The 22,507-nt window shown below is 34.4% G+C and overlaps 1 protein-coding gene across 1 annotated transcript in view; it reads right to left on the reverse strand.

Moving 5' to 3' along the window:
• wb (wing blister) overlaps positions 1 to 21,406 on the reverse strand; it is a 136,911-nt gene extending 115,505 nt beyond the window's left edge. Inside the window, exon 1 of the mRNA XM_085192866.1 lies at positions 21,217 to 21,406. Coding sequence (XP_085048992.1) covers positions 21,217 to 21,298 — 82 coding nt within the window. The 5' untranslated portion in view covers positions 21,299 to 21,406. The remainder of the gene's footprint in view (positions 1 to 21,216) is intronic.
• Positions 21,407 to 22,507: the final 1,101 nt, after the last annotated feature.

Here is a 22,507-nt window from a genome sequence, read left to right on the forward strand (position 1 = left end):
GTGTAAAACAATTGGAAAATCCTTATTGAAACTACGAAAATGTGAGTTGCATTAGAGTTTAATTAATTTTTACATTATCTTAAGTGCTTTGCAAACATACATTATATGAATAATCCAGTAGTAAAAGCGGGTGAAGCCGCAAGAGGGTCGCTAGTTTATAATATAACACAAACTTAAACAGAAGAACGTATAACTTAGAGGTAAGGGTCTACGTTAAAATATACGTATACAGGTACGTTTTATAAAATATTTTTTTAGCCTTTTGTTTGAAATAATTCACACTATAATTTTTTTTAAAATACTAAGAAACAAAGCTAACAAAAACAACAAATAAAAATCTTAAGTGTAAACTGTTGAAAATTGAATACCATTACCTGCCTTGTATGTAGGTACTATGTATAAACAAACCCTAACAAGAAATAGACGTGCAGAGGAAACAGCCGCCAATGTAAACAATTGATGTCGAAGAACTAATAGTTCCTTACTTTTTTTTATAGCTTCACGCTGTATCCCGCACATGAAGCAGGGTATCCAGAGGGAACCTGGGATCCTAGTGATAAAATATTCAGTTCCTATCAACACACTTCCGTCCCCTTTCTGCTGAATTATCGGGGCATTGCGTGTTGAGTTGCGGAACTCAACGCGACGCTTTACCTCCTTATCAGAACGAGGAAATGAAAATATTAATTATTTCATTTTCGGAAATCTAACCCACAACCGTCGCGATTAATGTCACACCCTTGTGCTACAGAGCCACGACTGCTCTAAAGTTCCTTGCTGTTACTTAATAATATCAGCTAGTTATTTTTATTTTTGTTTCTTTGTTATTGTTATAGTAATTTAGGCAGAAAGAACCAAGTAAAAAGACGCCGTTGCCTACTTTCTGCCCTATTTTTCAAAAAATACGAGTTGAGAGGCAAACTGGCAACCCTACAAACCGCTATTTGTATTACCGAAGAAGAATAATTAAAGGAATATATAATATGTAGTTCCCTGGGTGAGGATCGATCTCACAACTATACCTAATGTTTACACTGAATACACTTTTAAAACATTTATAGACACTATTGCTGGTGGAAAGCATCTGGCTAAATAGTGTGTAGTATGTAAGTATATCCTACACACCATTGTGGTTACTGCAAAACATCGTAATGGTGGTAGGTTTATGACTCAGGGTACCACCTACTTAAAATACATTTAGATTTGGAGTTTTTTATATTCAAAATATATTTAATGATCTGGAAAGAAAAAACGACGATGGGTTGCGTCAACCAACACTCGGTGTCACGAAAATAAACGATAGGTGGAGAATGATTTTTGAACACTTCTTTTTTTTTATCTGTTAAATCTGTGAACTGGAAAAATAATAATATTTTGAATATACTACCGAAGAACGGGAAATAACCTATGAATAACATATAGGAATGTAAAAAAGCATAACTATAAAAAATTCTACAGGTTCTCTACCGAAATACCTTCTGAGTCGGTGAGAGCTTCCTAAACTGACATTTTATATCAATAAATATACTAACAAGGAATATAAACAAATGGAGGAAGCGGCTACAGTAAACAATAGTTGCCGTAGAACCATTAGTTCCTTGCCACTTACCGCCACTCAGTAATACCACACTGTTTAAAACATCGTCAGTTATTTTAATAGGTTGGTTATTATAGAAATCTCTACACTAAATCCGTTGCTAAGTTATTTTATAATATTTTAAACTTGTTTAAATTCTTAGATGTTATACTGAAATATAATACCATAAATGAAATACTTAGACTCATTATATACAAAAGTAGGTCACTACATATACTCAACAAAACTTTCCTAAGTTAGTATTTTTTACAACAAACAATACCTACATTCCAATACATTTCCAGCCATGGTCAAAACAAATATTTATTTATACCACATCCTTGAAACAGTTACTTGCTTACCAAATTGGAGTTGTAAAAAAACCTTCTTTGGGCTCCGGGAGCAAGTCCTGTCCTTTCACGTCCACTGATCTCATTAGTGCTCGCCTTATATGGGCACGTGCGGTTTTTACAGTGTGATAGGCGTTGCATCGCTAGTATTCTATAACGATTCAATTTCCCATTTTTTTTGGAGGTTTTAAGTTTCTTCGTAATTGTCTACCTTATTATCTCTGAGCTAATACGGTTAGAAAATATGAATAAACAATTCATAATATAGTTAGTTGCTTGGTTAGATGATACCTAATGATACAGATGGGAAGTTTCTGATTGTTGGATATAGTTTTAGATTTGTTTAGAATTCAGTGGTATATCTATAATGCGATATGAACGTGAAGAGCAGTTAACTCCACGAAATACTTTTGTGGCAAAACCTTTGTGGGAAAGGTTCCGTTTGCCTACCTTTCCATCCAAGGGATACCGTGTGGAGATAAAAAACTTTAAAAACTCGTAAACCACAATCGATACAATCGACACAAAACATACGAATATTAACATTAATTGGCAGAAACACAAAGTTTATATTGTCATTGTAGTGCCTTACATCTGACAAGACTGTCCGATTGTTGAGATTATTGGATTTATCGTATTTACGATGTCAGATCGAAATATAGAGATATGTAAAATCGATGAGGTCATTTAAACCCCATACATTATAAGGTATATCTCTTCAGTGACTGACAGACAACGTACAGTAACTAATGGACTTGAGAAAGCGAAATTTGGCATGTACGTAGGTTAAGGAGTGTAGGGAAGCAATAAAAGACAATTTCTCCTAATTTATTCGGAAAAGGAGAAAAATGGAATCCCTCGTTAAATTTTACGTCTTAAAATCCATGCAAGTTGTAGTAGTTGTGGACGACTACTAGTATAAATATATTTTTTATCTTACTTTATATCCTGTATTTCACAGGGTTAGCAGAGAATCTTGGCGACAGGTCATCATGTTTTCTACACTTTTTTTAATATCATATGTGTTAGACGATGATGCATGATAAGAAGGTACAGTAGAACAAAGAATATAGCCTACACTAATGAATTCACAAATGTCGCCTTTCAGCAATACATTTTAAATTAACCACTGGGATGTTGATTTAGATTTTTTTTTATAAATGGAGATTTTGTAGCTTTACTTTCCGCTGAATTTTTGAGGCAATGCGTGTTGAATGAGAAACTCAGTACCGCGCTTTGCCTCGTAACCAAAGCGAGGAAATGACAGTATTCATTTCATACCCACGAGTGGGAATCGAATCCACAACCGCCGCGTTTACAGTCGCACATTTATGCCTCTGCACCATGACGGACTCGGTAAATGTCAATAAATTTAAAAAATATTATTAATATTAAGTAAAATAAAAACTCGATATGAGTATACCTAGATCGAACCCGCGACCTTCGATATAACAAACAAGGTCACTCTCTCATATGTCACAATCGTCTCACCGAGTCATTTTTATATTGGGTATAATTTCCAGTTATTTATTGCCCTTGACCCCTTGAATGTCATCAATATTGTGTGAAATGTATAATTTTTCAATAATTTTATTTAAGAATTAAATTCTATCCCAATAATGTAATAAATGAAAAAGTTCGACAGTTTGGTTTTGTTCAAGAAAATTCTACTAAATAGACGTAGATAAAACTTTACAGTACTATTTAACCTATAGGTACATCATACAAAAATATAGACTAAAATTTGTGTAACTACTTATTTTGTATAATTTGGCTTTATATCAAAATCTCGCGTTTGGGGTGGCTTATTTCCTGTATTTAACATGTAGAGGGAATTTGTTGCAAGGACACTCTGTTCCCCACATTCTGGACAATTTTCGAAGAGCAGGCAGAAGTCAACACCACGAGCCACAGTCAGACACTGTTTTTTCACATCTGTTTTAACTAAAAATATCGTTTATTACCATATATAGCAAATTCATAATATTAATCTAAAATCTCATACAACCATAGTAAATTATTAAATGGATCCATCAAACAAGACAAAGAAAATTTGAGATGATTGCGAATAAACTGAGTAGAACGAATGCAAGGGTTCTATGTAGTAGGTACAGAACGCCGCGGGCGCCGGCGCCAGTGGCGAAACGAACACGTCGAGTAGAATATAATATATGTAACTCTATTGTACGAGGCTATCGAGGCGCAGTGGGACTTCATTTACCCGCGCTGGGATGTAAAAATACACCGTTCAGTCCCATCGATTTGTCAGATTGCAAATACGTCATGTCAAGAATTCGGAGAGTGTAGAGCGGAATGTCTCGGCACGAGGTCAGGTGGTGCAGCGGCACATCAGACCGTATACGTGACGTTGTGGGTTCCTTTAACACTCAGGGGAATACATTATTATTTGATAAACGGAGTGAATGTTAAGAACATTAAGCTTCCTCCCTTGCTATATATGGGATAGAGCGTCAAGCTAAAAAATAATGCAGGTTATGTAGAAATAACATATTAATTTCATATTCTGTTCCCTGTTTTCGCCTCGTAACACTCCCCTGGTGAGATTTGAACACCCTACATTCGTTATATCCTGTAATCAAAGCAGATTGTCCTTAACACTATATTTTCAACGTCTTTCCGCAAAAAAAGGAAAAATTTGTACTCACAAAAAATAACTGACTGACCCTACAATTGTCGCTAGCTAAACTACCTGAGTACCCGCTGGGCGGTAAGGAACAATGCCATTAAAGTCACCTTATTAACAATTTACGATCGCGGCTTTGTATCGACGAACCGTCTAGTCGTCGACCACCGAGACCGACAAACACCGGCGTGACAAATGTTTCGGATTCTTTAAATGACTATTTAATAGTCCCGGTCTATTTTGGGATGCTGTCTTTTGTTGTTCTTTATTCATTTTTAATAGGATGGCAGATTTTTAATTTTATTTTGTGTAAGTGACGTTCGATTGCGATTTTGATTGCGTGGGCTTTAAAATGTAAGGTTGGAAGAGGGAACCTAATATTAAGAAACTCCGTTCCCCACTTTCTGCCGAATTCTGGAGGCATTGCGTGTTGAGTGGAAAAACTCACCCGCTCGCCGCGCTTTGCCACGACACCAAAACGAATAAATAGAAATATAAACGTAAATTAATATTTCACTTCCTTGAGTGGGAATCGAACCCACAACCGTAGCGTTACAACTTTGTGCCGCTGCGCCACGAAGGTCTCAATACTGTCAAATTATAAATTTCCAACGTCATAATCATAATATATTCCCATGGGAAAATATTTATATAATCGAACGGGTCGTTAAGTGGCTGTCGTTAATAGGACGAATGCTTTATACTGTTTTTAGATCCGTCTGAGGGCTGAGTCAGAGGCGGCTCGTGACCGATTGATATTCGGCCTCTATCGCATCCCTGACATTGCCAGACGTCGTGCGGGGAGGTAAAAACTATAGAGATTGTATAATGTGGAAACAAAAGGCACGGGAAACGTAGTGTTAGGATACCCACTCCATTCTCAAATTTCCGCCCACTTCTCGATATTCGTGTTCAGTTACGGAGTTAAACACCGTGCTTTGTATTGTGATGAGAGCGAAGAAATGAAATTAGTTATTTTCCTCAAGTGCGAATCGAACTCGTATCCGATCCGCTTTCAAGAGAAATGAAAAAAATAAATGGCCATTAAGTAATAAAAAAAGAAAAAATAATACTAACAATATTGAATAGGATCTAACAAGTCACGTCTATAGATTGTAAAAATGTGAAAGAACAATAATATACGAATCACTCGGTTTAATGAATAATCGCCCTGTCGGCGGAGTCTTTGACTTAGAACGGTTTTACAATAGTCAAATATTTTTTAGCTTCACGTTTTATCCCCCATATTCCGGGGCCGGCCTATCAGCAAGGTAGGCCAAAGGAACCACCCAATCTTCAGAACTCAAAACTGCTCTTTGTATAGTTACGAGAGGAAGTGTGCGTAAATAATTCATTCCTCCTAGTAGGCATTGAACCGACAAACGACCACAACAATATGTTAGAGTCAAGCGCTGCGCTCACTGTGTCACTATGGATGGATTACCTATTTAATATATTTCTTTCATTATTTAACCTTTTTTGCTTTTCTAGCTTCATGCTGTATCCTGAACGTAATTGGATTGGCAAAGAGAACTTAGGAACCTAGTGAGAAGATGCTTCGTTCCCATTAAGACACTTCCTTTCCCCACTTTCCGCCTAATCCTTGAGGTATTGCCTGTTGAGTAGCGGAGTTTCCTGGAATAGAAATCGACTCACAAAACGCACAATCTGTCGCGATTACAGTCAGAAACGCCCCTGTGCTACGACTAACTTCAATTATGTAAAAACAATCACAATACATTATTTAAAACAAAAATAAACAAAAACAATCCGTATCTGAAAACGCACTTAACTTGTAACCTAATATACAAATACTTAATTAGTCCAATTGTTAGCAACATAAGGGTTACCTAACAGGCGCCGGTGCCTAATATGGATGAGATAACGAGGCAACACTCTCCCATACACGGCGCCAATGCTGACAACCATCACTATACACTATACACTACCATGGAAGTATGGTAATAGCCTTACGCTATAGCAATCAATCCTATTGTGCCGTTAGAATAACATTTTCTACCTTATATTATATGGGATGTGGATAAGCTAATTATTTGTAAAAATAGTATAGATGCTTGATAGAATAGAAGTTGATTTGGTGATATATCATTGCGGTGGTTGAGTGATTCTGGCTGTAAATGTGTGATTGTGGGTTCAATTCTCACTAGAGGAAATATTTTTATTTATTTTTCCTTTTTCTTTCCCAGTGGAACTAGGGAATTGAGTGACTTGACACTAAATTTTATATGCCGATCTTGTTTTATGTGGAATTATAGCGTAAAATTAAAAAGAACAAGGGGGTATTGAACAAAACAGACAAAAAAAGTGCTTCAATACACATAATCACAAACCAATGAAGCATCCTGACAGCAACCAACAAGAACTAGCCAGTAAATTGAGTAATAAACATCGTTCAATTAAATGCAGGAAAATCATATCATTTGAGCTTCACTCAAGCTCAATCTCAAGTACTTCCCTCGTGAACTCTCATGACGTAGATTCGTGACACGCTGTGTTGATAGACGTCCCGCCCTTAATGGTATTCAACAACTGCTCTTTCATTTCACATAATAATAAAAAATATAAAGGGCTCTGCTCGGGAACAACCATTCATTGGTTTGATTGACAAAACAAACAAAAAGTTCTGTTGAGCTGAATGTGAGTGTTCGAGCGTATGTGGTTTGTTTTAGGGGCGTTTGGTTTTCGTTGTATAAATACATTTTTTTTATAGGTTTACTTTTTCTTTTTTTTCATAGTTTAACGCTTTGTCCCAGCAGGCATAAAGCAAGGTTGGCTGAGGGAACCTGGGAACCTTCATTTCCCTCTAAGAAATTTTCGTTCCTAGCTTTCCACCGAACTCATGATGCATTGTGTGTTGAATGTTGGAACTCAATCCCGCGCTTTACCTCGTTACCAGGAAATAAAAAACAGAATATTTCGGATCTAAATCTCGAATATTCTATCTCGAATATTTGGGATCGAACTTACAACCGTTGTTTTTGCAGTCGCACGCTTGTGACTTCAAATATACAAATTGACACACAAAAACAACAAATTTCATAAATTCCATAAAGCTAATTACAAATTTATAATATATTCAAGCAGCTATGCAACACTAGAGGTACGTAGCATGCATAACTGCTCGAGACATAATTTAGCTCCGCGCTGCCGATACCGATCTGATCGCTATCTCCACTCTTCGCCACCGACCAGTTTGTACTTGACTTGTTGAAATTAGATATTTAACAACTAACCTAAGTGTTTTAATAAAGAATGTTGTTTGGCTATAGTGGTTGTATAATTTTTAAATCTGGTTCCGCTAATCACTACTTCTAATTTGAGACGAAAATAGAGAACGAAGTGTATAAACACTAGATCACTCTTTTTGTCTACGTTGCTTACATAGTTGTAGAGTGATTTAGGAGAGAGGGAAGGTAACATGACAAAGCGCGGCCTTGAGTTCCAACACTCAGCACGGACAGCATTGTCTCGAAATTGGACGGAACGTAGAGAACAGAGTGTATTACAGGGTTCCCTCTACCTACCATACTATATACGTGATACAGCGTGAAACAAACAAAAAAGAAATAAAAACAGTCACGGAACACGATCACACAAATGCTCACAAAATTACTACACATTATAATCGAGTTCGTTCTTTAAAATATTTTAAGCGCAGTATATCATTGCTCTTCTAACTTCATTAATGCTTAGGACACTTATGTATTTTTACTTTTATTGTAACACAGTATTTAAACCCTATTCCAAAAGAAATAAAGTAAAAATTTATTTTGAGTAAAAGTCCATTAAATATTTTATTGTTATGTCGTATTGTCGTTAAACTAGAAAGTTTTAAACTGATCGTTACATTAGGACGAAATAGCTTCCGGAGAACGGGTGGGATACAAAATTACAAGCGCTCAGACAGCTTCATCTAACAACCTTAGATTTATGGACCGGATTTGAGAGATTAAATTATTAGACGGTTTTTTTTTCTTAATGTATGACGCACTTGGCATGGTAGGCAGAGGGAACCTAAAGTTAAGCCACTGCCATTATTTCTCCGAATTCGAGCGGAACTCAACGCCACGTTTTATCTCGTTACTAGAGCGAGGAAATAAAAATATTAAGAATTTTATTCTCCGAGTGGACATGGAACTCACAACCGTCGCTTTTATAGTCGCACGTTTGTCTCTGCGCCGATAATTATTGATATAGGCATAATATACTATGAATTAATTTATATAAAGGTAACTAACTGCCTTTTGAATGCGGTCTCGTCCTCTTGTTCAAGTGAAAATAACTAGGAGTTGTGTATGACATCTTATGTAATTCTAACACAGAAATATTGAGTAACATGAAACGATTAAACGTCATGCAATAAATATAGCCATCCTCGGTAAATGGGCTATCCAACACAAGTTTTTTTTCAATTTGAACCAATAATTCCTGAGCTTAGCGCTTTCTAATAAGCAAACACAAATACACGCGAAGAAGATTGTGTGAAAAAGAAAATAGATAATATATACTTATCTACATTAACATCATCGATTGTTTAAAATATAAGGGTAATCACCTTTTTATTTATAAATTTAAATATAATTTAGATGTAATCAATTTTGTAGTATAAATAAGCGATAACATTAAACAGGCTAATTTGAAATAAGAAACACATAGATCAATCAAAGTCCACATTATTTGTTCAGGTTCAACCCAAAAAAATCTTTAAAACTTTAAACAATATTGATCACGTACTTAGACTATAATAGAAATAGACATTGAAATTAGAAAAGTAAACATTTTTTTATTTGTGGTGGTCCAGTAGGATATTTAGTTAGTTCAATTTAAACTCTCCGGATGCGGATATTTAAATTATTTCCATTTCCTCAGGTAGATAAATGGTGCGTTTAGTTTCGCCACTTAACACACAATATCTTGAAATTTAAGTAGAAAGTGGAGAACAGAATTTTAACATTAGATTATTAATTCTGCATACCCTGATTTAGCAGCTACAGCTGGATACAGCGATATAAAAATCATGCCTTCGATTTGCAGAAATATAGTACTTGTATCTTATAAGGATATATAATAATATTAGGTTCCCTGAGCCAAATGAAAAATAAAATTAAAATATAAAGAATGCCACACGCGTAGAGCGTAGACATAATTACTATATGTGATGGCAGTACCGTCACGAAGGGCGTTTAGGGCGATGTTTACAGAACAAATACACGCCTGGCTCGGCGGTAGTGCAAAGTATGGACGATTAGCGTTGAAACGAGGAAAAAGAACGTAGTAGCGAATTATATGTTTAGTTTTGACACTCAACAAGCAATATCTCTAAAGATGGACAGTGAGTGAGGAATGGAGTGTCTTAACACTATATTCCCTCTGCATACACTGCTATATGAGGAATACAGCGTGAAAGTAAAAAAAAGCGAAAATGTAGCTTATTTAACAACATAAATGAGAATATTGACGTGGCTCAACAAGGCCGTATTATGAAAAGTAGAGGTGAGCTGCGTAGAAATTTTTATACGTTTTATGAGAAAGTCGTTCTTATGTATATCCGCTTTAATTAATAATAATGAAGAATATACTTCAATATATATATTTTTGTCTCCTGCACGTAGCAGGGTAGGCAATAAACAATTTTAGATCAACACGCCATCCGCTTTCTTTCTACACCGCTATAGCTGGTCAGCTCTGGTATGCCGTAAGTAACCAGATCGACACCCAGCGAGACGCGTGGACGCGTGGACTTGGAGATTATACGTTAACTTAGCACGTGTGAATTGTTTCGGAAGACGCAGGCAATCATTCATTAGATAATAGATAACTTTTTATATGTTTAGCAATTTTTATTATGAAGCTATAGGACGATTTTTATTATTTTATTAATACTTGCAGCAGGGAAAGCATCTGACTGCAAAGCTATGGAATCGAGCCCCACTCTTGGAAGTGATTACATCATTTGAAGGCCCGCTACTTGACAATGTCTTATATTCCTATGGTGCATTGGGAACAGAACACTAGGCTCTGTCCACCCCGCTACAGCGTGATGCTGTTTTTTTATAAAATTAAAACTATAGTTGAATAGATATATGTGTATTATCATAGAAATGTTAAAGTAATCTTAAATAAGGACAATAAAAATATGTCCCACCGCCCCGGAAATATACATGGAAGATGACTATGAACTTACTGTCTAAGCTCATCTATCTTCTGCGATTAAATTAGTCTCTTTTAGAGAAATTCATTAATAAAAAGCAATGTACATATTTGCGTTATTAGATTCAGAAAGAAGTAGAATTCAAGATTACTGAATACAAAATTGCTCTGTTAAATTTAACACTTTCAAATTATACGATTAAAAACATTTAAAGCATTAAAAAAATCCTTAATAAATATAGCAACAGGCCGTCGTGGTCCACGTGTACAGGGGCTAGCTTTAAACGTGGACGTCTGGGTTCGATTCCCAATTAGATTAGACATTCATTTATTTTATTTTCACGCTCTGGTATCAAGAAAACACGCGGCGTCGACTTTCGCCACTCAATACATTTTATTTTGAGCCGTGCGTGAAGAAGTTTTAACACTTCCCACCTACCTACAAAGCCATACGAAATATACACCCTAAAGCCATTATTTTTTGTTTTAATCACAAAATATAGCAAAATGAACCTCAATCTTTGTCAACCAAGTTCAACAAAAGTGTAGTAAACGAGTGTTCTACAGAAACATCGGGCCGTCCAATTAGTGGTAGTGGGGATTCGGGATAATTGGGGCGAAACCGGTCTTCTATCGGGACTTTTTACTCGCATGCTCGGGATGTATAGGATCGCCGCGGTACTGAGAAACGCGCGGCATTGGGAGACGGTCCACATTGTTGGTTATAATGAGATTGTGGAACGTAAATTTGATGGTAAATTATTTTTTAATGATTATTTATCATTAAAAACCACTTTGTTTTATCGGTCTTTGTGAAAATGGAAATTTTGTTGTGAGATGGAAATCAATGGAGTTCTTCCGTGCTCGCTAGGTAAAGATGGAGTAGATATTTTCGCCTGAGGCCAGTCGTGGCGCAAGGGCACAAAATGTGCTGCAAAATCGACTGGTTGAAGGTTCGATTCCCACTCGAGGAAATTAAATATTTATTTAAATTTATATTCCATTTCTTAGCTCTGGTGGCGGCGTAAAGCTCTGCCACTCAACACGCAATACCTTTTAAAATTCGGTGGATGCAGGCAACAAGTGAAAAGTGGTTCCCTCTGTGTGCGGGATATAGCGTGAAACTGATTAAATTTTTAATTTATAATAATTTTGTACCATATTATAAATGACATTATTATATTTATTCATATTTCCTTTCACAGTAATATTTTAAAAACTTACAAATATGTATATAAAGCATTAAATTAATAAATATAATTTACCTAACCTATTCAAATTCAAATTCAAATTCAAAATATTCTTTATTCAAATAAACTTATAATAAGCACTTTTGAATCGTCGAATGAACATATGAACAAAAAGCTACCACCGGTTCGGAAGGCAGTTCTGCTGAGAAGAGCCGGCAAGAAACTCAACAGTTGCTCTTTTCAAAATCAATCAATGGTACAATCTATTACATTAGTCGGCAGCTATCCTGTATTACATTCAATAGACATTAATTCCATACATGTTTGTCTTCTAAGTATTCTTGAACAGTGTAATTTTTTTTACTGATATTTTAAATTTTGGAAGTGGCAAATCTAGAATACACTGTGGAATTTTATTATATACACGTATGCTCAGACACATAAAAGATTTATTAACTTTTTGGAGGCGAAAACTTGGAGTAACAATCTTATCTTTATTTCTCGTTTCTATCGTATGATTATCACTATGTCGGACAAAGAGAATATTATAGTATATAAATTGGGAAGCATATATATCTTTAATTTAAAGATCCATAATATGAATTTCATATAAATTGATATTATGAATCGTTCATCATATTTAGGATTTCATATATAGGAAAGATGGCGGCAAGTATTCTACGTATGTACTATTAAAATGTAATTTCACAAACCTACTAAGACAACGTTATGCATTTATTTCAACTTAATAATTAAATAATATTTATCTTTATATATTAATGGCATTATGTGCATAAGATTACTCTTTTTTGTTTTAATAATAAGCTATTAAAAACTTACCGACGAAGTATTCCAAAACAAGCAATCGTAGTCACAGCACTTATAACTTATCTTACCAGCCACGAATATCACTATTATATAAATACAAAATAAATAGTGATATTTATTATATAAATGTAGACAAGTTTTAACTTAAGTATAAATTAAAACTTGTCTACACATTTTTGAATAAACATCACCAAACGCGTACGCCATGTTCCTTCTCTTTCTTTCTTTTTCTTTGACTTTGATTTGACGTTGACAGTAACTTATTCAGCCAATATGATATTTTGCAATGTTAAAAATAATAATTATGTTATTATTTCTTTTAAATTATAATACGCAATATTTACTTATAATTTTTTTTATTATTTTTAATAAATATATTTTATATCTGCTTGTTTTAGCTACGGTATACTACGTCGCTTCAATATTACTTGTGAACAGAACGCGTAATTAAGGAACTGAACTAAACTATTAGTTATAAAATTATATTTATCGTAAACTTTAAATTAAATAATATTATAAATTGTATTTATAATATTGTTTTATAATTTTTTTTTTATTAGCTTTATTATTTACCTACACATTTTAGCTATGGTATGGATCGTTACATGACGCAGTAGCAAAGCGGGTACTGTAAGTGCGACGTTTGTGGGTTCCATTCCCACTGGGGGAATGCATTATTTAATACTTTCTTTTCTTCCCTCTATCTGAGTACATTCTCGATTAATTAACCACCAATGTATACGTATATCAGATAGTAAGATCAATCAATCAACACTTATTAGTCAGAGTGGGCGTGGGCGACGAGGGGCTAGTGGCAGTGAATCAGTGTCCCCCTTTCAGCCAATATATAAATAGACTAAAGACAATAGCAAATTGTAACGTAAATTGAACGTGCTACTCATAGTATAGGTAGAGTTTATAACAGAAAATATTATTGTCAATAATTCTATTTTGTAATTCAATAATAATATTTATTCGTTTATAATTTTTTGAGGTCTCAAAAACAGTAAAATCCATTTTCATTTACTCGTTAAATAAGATAACTAACTACCCACTTACACTACCCACTTCTACTCAATTTAAATAGTTGGCGTTGCATTAGGTGGCAATATTACTCTACCAGACCGAAGATACAGGAACGGAGTGTCTAAGCACTACGTTCCTGCATCTTCTGTCGGTTCGAAGAATAGCTATTTATTTAAATCTTTTACCTTATCATTACTAATAATAAAAAACTTATATCTAATTCAAAAAGCTATTTCAAAACGTAATAATATCAACTTTCCGCTCTAACTATAAAGCTTTGAGCTAGTCACGAAGAAATTACCATACATCTGAGTCAGACATACAAACGTACATACATACCTACTTATATAATATTATAGTGACTCTAACGAGAGTTGTTTTATGTCCATCCATTATCTATACTTAAAGATGTTTGTAACAAATATATTAGAACTAACTTTTACTTGAGCACGACACATTCTAAGTACATACTGGAGGTACATACAATAGGTAAAATGTTACATCGATGTAAACGCACAGAATACACGCGATGATTATGGATTCGATTCTAAATTAGGGGAAGGACTTATTTTGATTTAACTCTGCCTACCCTGCTATAAACGGGATGCAACATGAAACATTATAAAATACACTTTTTGAATTGTTTTGAATCTTAACACGATAGAATAATCGATGATGTGTAGGTTTTAATATATAAGGTTGGAAGTTCAATTTTTACTCGGAACAAGGAGTCCTTAAAGTCGATTTTGTCAAAGAAAAATGAGCCGCTTAGTTTCAATATCCGAAAAAACAGGAACGGAGAGACTTCCTACTTACTAACTTAGAAAATAAATCCAGTAGCGACATACACTGATTTATAAAATGACCTTCTTATTCACCCACCAGAAGTTCGAACCCACACGCATCAGGGCCATTCAGACACGTACCACAACCTATCTTACAAAACAAACAGTTATAGTAGACAAAGAAGCACACAAAAATATGAATGAAATTTCAATTTCCTTTACTTTAATCTTATTATTCCTCTAGAAGGATGTAAAAAAATTACTGTACAGTGGATTACACAAGTGAATGAACAATCTCCAGATCAACGGACCAACGGACAATGGTACTTCTTAACGAGATATCCAGAAAGGACCGGAAGTAAACCTTAGAGGTAATAACTATCATAATAACAAATATTAACTTTGAGAGCTTAGAAGTAATTGCCCATTTATTATATTCTTAAGAAGTTGAAGAGTTTTCTCAAACGTTGTAGTTTTAGATTCAGTTCTGACTCGAAAACATTATTCACGTAAGTAAGGAGGTAAGGAGAAGGTAAAGGCACCGTGGCGGGTTCGATTCCCACTGGACGAAACGCCACGTTTGCCTCTAAGAAATAAAAATATTATATTTCATTTCCTCGAATAAGGAATGAACCCACGACCTGTCGCTTTTACATTCATACGCATGTACCCCTGCGCTAATTAATACTGACCTTAGAGTTTAGCGCTCCTATACTTTAATTTTAATCGGAGTATTTCTAGCCTTGACTTGCTAAATTAAAACAATTATTACATTTCAATTCATTTTCTACTTTGCGAGGGTAAGTGACCGGTGACTCAGTTTTCATCTGCTATTACAAAATTACGATAAAAACTGACGCTTTTAAAGAACTATCAACTTTATTTGACACTGTGTAGAGGTTATGATCGATTGTATTGAATTCTGTACATAAGCTGTTAATAATTCCGAAATAGGCACGTCTAAATCTGTACCCGACGACGCCCCCCTTCCGTACGTCTAGTATTTATTTCAAGCCCCCTAATTTTAGCGGTTCATTGATTAAGAGTGAAACGATAGGTGTTGGGTTCGAATCTTATATTCTGATATACGAAAGAAGTTGTTACTCTACAATATATTTCGGAAACTTGTATTAAAAAGCTGCACTCAATGTCACGTCTTGTCCTGTTACGAAAACAAGGGATTTGGACCTGGCGAGAATCGAACCCACAAACACCGTGTTTACATTCAGATTCGCCGTGCCTCTACGCTTTTATGGCTTCGGTGTAACTTTATTAAATATATAGAAATATTCTTTTAAAAATACAGAATGATATATCAGAGCATATTATTCCGTCTTTTTAAAAAATCTTTTTGAGAGGCAGAGGGAACCTGGGAACCCCGTGTTGAGACACTCAGTGACAATTAAGATACTTCCGTTCCATATTTTCTGCCAAATTACAAACATTGCGTGTTGAGTGGCAGAATCCAACGCCGTGCTTTGCCTCGACACCAGAGCGAAGGAATAAAAATATTAAATATTTCATTTCCTCTCGCGAATTGAACCCCCAACCTGGCCACGACTGGCCTCAAGTGTAACAAATAGTCTCTGAAATATGAGTTTTTAGCTTCATACATATTCCCCGCATAGAAGGGTAGATCGAAGTAGATGAAGAATCAAGACACACTATTCTCCAACTAAAATTAATTTCAAACAGCTGTACGATATCCAGCCGATGTCTACTAAACTACTTAACGTTCAAGTACTTCCCTACTCTCATTGTGTTGTCAATCATTCACAGACATTACGCATTTTGCGATATAAATCGTATTTTGAAATTAACAAACGATATAATCAGAGCGAATGGACTCGATTTGTTCAAATTATCATACAAATCTGATAATTATGTCATAATAAGTTATTGAGGCCCAATATATATTATATATTGCCACTCGAGGAAATTAAATAATTTCCTTCACACGAGGAATGAATTTAGTTTCGTCACTCTAGCAACGTGACAAAGTGCGGCGTTTAGTTCCGTAATTGAACAAGCAATGTTTCGTTAATTGGGCGTAAAGTAAAGAAAGGAGTCTTACTTAATAATAGGTTCTCCCTCTGCTTAACTGACATGCGATAGAGCCCGCTAAGTTTATATACAATCAAGACACTCTGTACTCTCCATTAGTGAGATTGAATTGAAAACCATCCTATTTACAGTCCCACGACAATGACAACTATTTGTTTATATAATAAAATATTTTATTGAGGTTAAGTGTCGTATGACATTTCTTTTATTGTCGACAAGAATTGAACCACTGACCTCGATATGCAGCTCGATTGAGATAGTTAGCAGTTCTTACTGCACCACTAAGTACAGCCAACGGATAAAGAATAACTGTTAATATGATTGAAATGGACACAACTTACTGTCACAGTGTGATATTAACATGGAAGTAGAGGTTGTTAATGCGCAGCATTACCTGATGATGATGAGGCGATACTGAACGCCATATGTACTTCTAGAGATAATTACGGAACGTTAGAAAAATAATTATACTTTTACCTGTCTAAACATAATATTTGCATTTGATCCCAATCAACATTCTATTCCTGAAGATTTCAGCGGAAAGTGGGGAACGGAGATGTCTTAATAGGATCAGATACCCTCTGCCTACTCTGCTATGGGCGGGATACAGCGCAACGAAAAAAAACATACAGGTACCTAAATAAACATAACTTTTGCCTAACATATCCGGTTTTACCATATATGCATTTGTATACATACATACATTGTTAGGAAATTATCAGAGAAAAATTAGGCAATAAGCATACATACGAGTAAGTATAGCATTTCCAAGTTGTTTTACTTTGTTCTTGTATTTGCCTTTTGTTGTGTGTGAAATGTAGTGATAAATATGGCGGCATTTATCTTACTTATATCCTGTATTGAATATTTTTTATGATTATTATTATTATTTAGCTTCGTACTGTATAACTACACTTAGCAGGGTAGACAGATGAAACCTGAGAACCTAGTGTTAAAAGAATACTTTCCCGCAAAATTCTAGAGGCATTGCGTGTTGAGTGAGGGAACTCAAAGCCGCGTTGTGATAATTATATGTTGGATCAAATTATGTTTGATAATATTGGCCGTCGCGGCGCAGCGGCCCAACCTCTGGCTGTAAAAGCGGCTGTTGTGGTGTCAATCCTGTGTCGTTTCTTGCTCTGGTAACAAGACAATGTATAAGAGGCATTTGGTAGCGCTAAACACTACGCAATTTATCTAGGTTTCCCCTGCCTATGCTGCTACAAAATACATGTCAATTTTTAGTTTCACATATTATATTTGTATTTTTAGCTATTTAATGAAATTATTCCTTCAGGTACGTTACCTGTGTCAGGCAATTAAGGTAAGGGTGCGGGTAATCGTGTGAAACAATACACTTCCTAGAATCCTTTACCTGTCGAGGGTTGAACTATTTAGCTGTAAATCTCCTTGACACTCCAGTGTTTTAAATTTAAAAGTGGATATTTATAACACTCTGGTTACTCTAATTATTTTATATTTAATTGCTTTTTCTTCCAAATTTAGATATTGTTATGGTTTAGTAGGAAAAAAATACAGCAAATATTTTCACTTAAGTTACAACTAGTGTATAGAAGATTCCATGTTATGTACATTTTAGAGCTAAGTGGAATGGAACTCTACGCTGATCTCCACACCGACCGACCTTTCGTTCTCCTAAGTGAAAATCGAACCGACAACCGTCACGTCTACAGTCACTGTATCACTGCGCCAGGAGAGGCTCTTTATAAGACAATATTTGCTATTTGAAATGATACCCCGACTCTACTTTTAAAACGAACTCACACTCACCGCGAACACAAATAGTGTCGCAATACACTACTACGATAGCATTGTTATATAATTATAAAATTACATTTTTAGACAGTGTCTACTAACATAATTTCAATACAATAATACAACTATCACTGACAGCTATCTCCCGCGCGCGCTATAAATACGTGGTAATCCCGTGATGCGCGTGCGCAGCTAACGATAAATAACTTGCCCGTGTGTATGTAAATATTGTGTTTTGAATTAACTTCCTATATTGCAATTTGTGATCTTAACATCAAGTTGAAATGTTTGAAATTTATATTTTAATTGTATTATTAAGTAGATTGTATAAGTTTTATTTAGACTCCATGTGACATTATTGTGATATGTTTAAATAATCATTTAGCGGTTCACGTTAAACTTAATGTGATATTTTGACACTTTCATATACATGTATCAGGGTAGCTAGAGGAAACGTAGTATTAATACCCTCCGTTCTCTACTTTCCACCTAATTATTGAGAAAGCGTATTTGAGTTGCGGACCTCATTGCCGCGCTTTGCCTTGTTACCAGAGCGAGGAAATGGAATTAATTCATTTCTCAGAGTAGGAATCGAACTCACAACTGTCATATTTACAGACAAACGCTATAGCGCCGCGAAAGTATCTATTATAGTAAGATTCAAGTTCCTATTTTTTCATTTACATTTTCTATATATTCTGTGTATTTTCTAAAAAAATAATAAAGTTAAAAGTTAGTAAATATATTATACTTCATTTCAAGTATTTAGTAAGAAACGAATAAATTATACGCCAATCATCCAACAAACTATTTACCACGTTCATTATACTGGCAAATACAACTAGTTTCATGTAACTGTTTTTAATATATATTATACATATTTTGTACAAATGTAGGTACATATTTTATGTCTCTAATAATATTTATATTTAATGAAATTTTAACATTTTAACAAGTATAGCTCTATATTAGGTCGTAAAGCGCAGCACCACTGCGACTAATTACTTTTTGATTCGATTCTCACTCAAGGGAATGAGTTGTTTTTATTTACTTGCTCGGTGCAGCGTTGAGGTCCGACATTTATCAAAAATACGATGGAAAATAATAAACGGAATGCCTTAACACTAGGTTTCCTACCTAATAGCAGAGTAGGTTATTGGTAATTCTATTCTGATTATTTGAATTTGATGGAGTTATTTGTTACGTGTGGTCCTGAGAATAAATTCGTAGGTCAAGGATAGGCGAAAGTAGCCTGTTAAGTATAGTGCTGCGTGAAAAGCTTCGCCGAGCATCTTTTTTTCAACTTTATCGAGCATTTTTATTTTTTTTAAATATCTAAGAGTTTTGAGCAACATTTTGATAAAAATGGAAATAATTTAAATAATATCACATCCTCGAACAGAAATCGAGCCAATAATCATGGCATTCACTGCGAGACTCTGTCCTACAGTGCCAGGACAACCTCATCTAATATTTAATTAATACCGTTGTACGTATATACGTACATACATGCATGATGTTTTGTAACAATCATTACATGTTAGTGCTAAGTCGTGAAAGTCATTAATTTCATATAACTTATGTTAAAATACACTGTTGTGCTTCATTGAAACATATTATACTGCATTTTAAATAATAATTATAAGTTGGAATTTTATTCACAGAATGTTTTTTTAAATTTCATGCTGTATCTCGCACATAGCAGGGTAGGGAGAGGGAACCTGGAAACCTAATAAAGATTTTCCGATTTATTCCACCTAATTTTTGAGGAATTCATGTTAAGTGACGGGACTCAACGTCGAACTTGACCCCGTTACCAGAGAAATTCAGAAACGACTATTGCATTCATGCTGATCTATAATTTTTTGGACAAGGCTAGAGATATGCAAAGATGTACAAGAAATGAACCAATTTTGTCTTTATTTAAATTATCCTTTTGTAAAATAACATTCGTTTTTAAAATAATCTTAATATTAAAAAATACCAAACTTAAAATGGACAGTTCATACAAATCAACACTTAGTTGTTATCTTATAACACTTGTAACTTTCGTATTTGAACTGTGCACCATTCCTCTAACCAAGTAAACCCGTCTTTCTCGGAACGCGAGTCACGTGACACCCGCTTCCCGGTCGCATTCCAGGTATTAATGTTTAATACCACTATAGCGGGGGATAAACTTTTTGTTATTTGAAACTCGATTATTGAAGTAAATCGTTTCAGTGATCGATCCTATTGTGTGAAAGCTCGTGCTATTTAAACATACGCATTGTGTATTTTTTTATTGTTATTCTTCAATTTTCTTTTCTACGATTTAGGTATATATAAAGGGCGGAGATTATAGTGTTTTTTTTGCTTTACGCAGTATTCCGTATTTCCGTACAGTAGAGCAGGCAGAGGAAACCTGTTAAGACTCTCCGTTCCCCATTTTTATATAATACTAACATAGTTCCTGATAAATGAGAACAAGCATTATCAGGGAGTATAGAGTCCATATTTGATGAATGATATTTTTAAGTCGAAAGCATAAAATCGAATCAAACTGTTTTTGTTACAGCTTTACCATTTTCTCGCATAGGAAGGTATAATGTGGGAAACTAGTGTCTAAGCACTCCATTCTCCACCATCCTCTTAATTTTCGAGACATTCGTGCGCCGCGCTCTGTCTTGTTACCGTAGTGGGGAAAGGAAAATAACTCGTTGCCCCAAATGGGTATCAAACCTACAAACATCGCGTTTATAGTCAGGCGTTGTTCCACTGCTCCACAAGTAGCTTATATTATACTCGAATTAAGAAATATTTATACCAGGTTTTTGATGCCGATGTTTCTTCCCCTTGCCATTGACCGAAGTCACTAACAACGCTAATATCACTACACGCCACCACATTTTACACCATCACACTAAGCACAACACTATTTATCTCACTAAAAACACTATTTAAAATGCCGATCACTAAGATTAATAAAGTACCATTAAACAGTAATCTATATTTTTAATTAAAAATTAAAATCACCGAATAAACTAAATGTTTTAAAGAAAATGTATCTGTAAAAATTGGCGGCATTTCGTTTTTTTAGTATAAGTTGACAAAAAAAGTTTAATGAAAGTACATTGTAAACTTGATTTAAGACTTGCAACTAATTTGATAAAGTTGCATATATTTATTTTAATATTATTCAAAAGTTAGCACACGGGTATAATTACGAAATTATAAAGTCTCTTATTTACTTCGCATAAGAGTACCTCTCCAAGCGATGGTCGAATTACAACTGAGTATAACAACCGGCTTTGAATAGTCCCGGCTCAAGCTTAAATAAAAAAGCTCAACATTTCTGTAGTAAACATCAAAAAATATATAATTAAGGCGTTAATTTCTTAAAAGTATCCTGACTTATAATTTTGAATGTGTTTGTTTGGGAAAATTAAATTGTAAATCATTATATATTATTGTAATTTTGCAGGTTAAAAGATTCTCGAGCTAAAAAAACTCGAAGCTTATCTTAAAAGCTTGTTTACTACTCAAACCCTAATTTAAGTCAGTCGTTTTTACATTTTAGTTACTAACTTTCATCATAGATGGCGCTTTACAAAAACATTAAACAAAACATATTTGTAGTTATTTTTTCTGTTTAAGTTAATTGAGATTAAAATATGTAAGAGTTGTATATCCAAATTTATAATATTTTTTTTTAATTCGTCTTTTGGTTACTAGTTATTATTATAAATACAAGATCAATTCAAAATAATTTTATAAAGATATTGGTTTGTAAAATAATATTCGATAATAGATGAATAGCTTCAAAAAGAAGATTTTAACCCTAAAAATATTGTAGGTTTTTATATCAATGATACAGATAACAGAACAATATAAAATACTTATAATATGATATCTAAGTACATGTGAATGCCTGATGAGATACTAGAGCAATAAAGTTATTGGAAGTTTTATACAGCATGTTTTTTCTAACTTAAGTTTATCAATAGAAACCAGTTGAGGTCAGTAAGGCAATAGGTTGTTTGTTCGAATCCCACTCGAGGAACAGAAGTAATTAATCTTTTTATTTTCCTCTCTCTCGTCACGTAGTGTCCCAACAT

This window comes from Heliconius melpomene, chromosome 1, assembly GCF_056956725.1.
Source record: "Heliconius melpomene rosina isolate 202511_hmr_F chromosome 1, ASM5695672v1, whole genome shotgun sequence".
Classification (NCBI taxonomy): Eukaryota; Metazoa; Arthropoda; class Insecta; order Lepidoptera; family Nymphalidae; genus Heliconius; species Heliconius melpomene.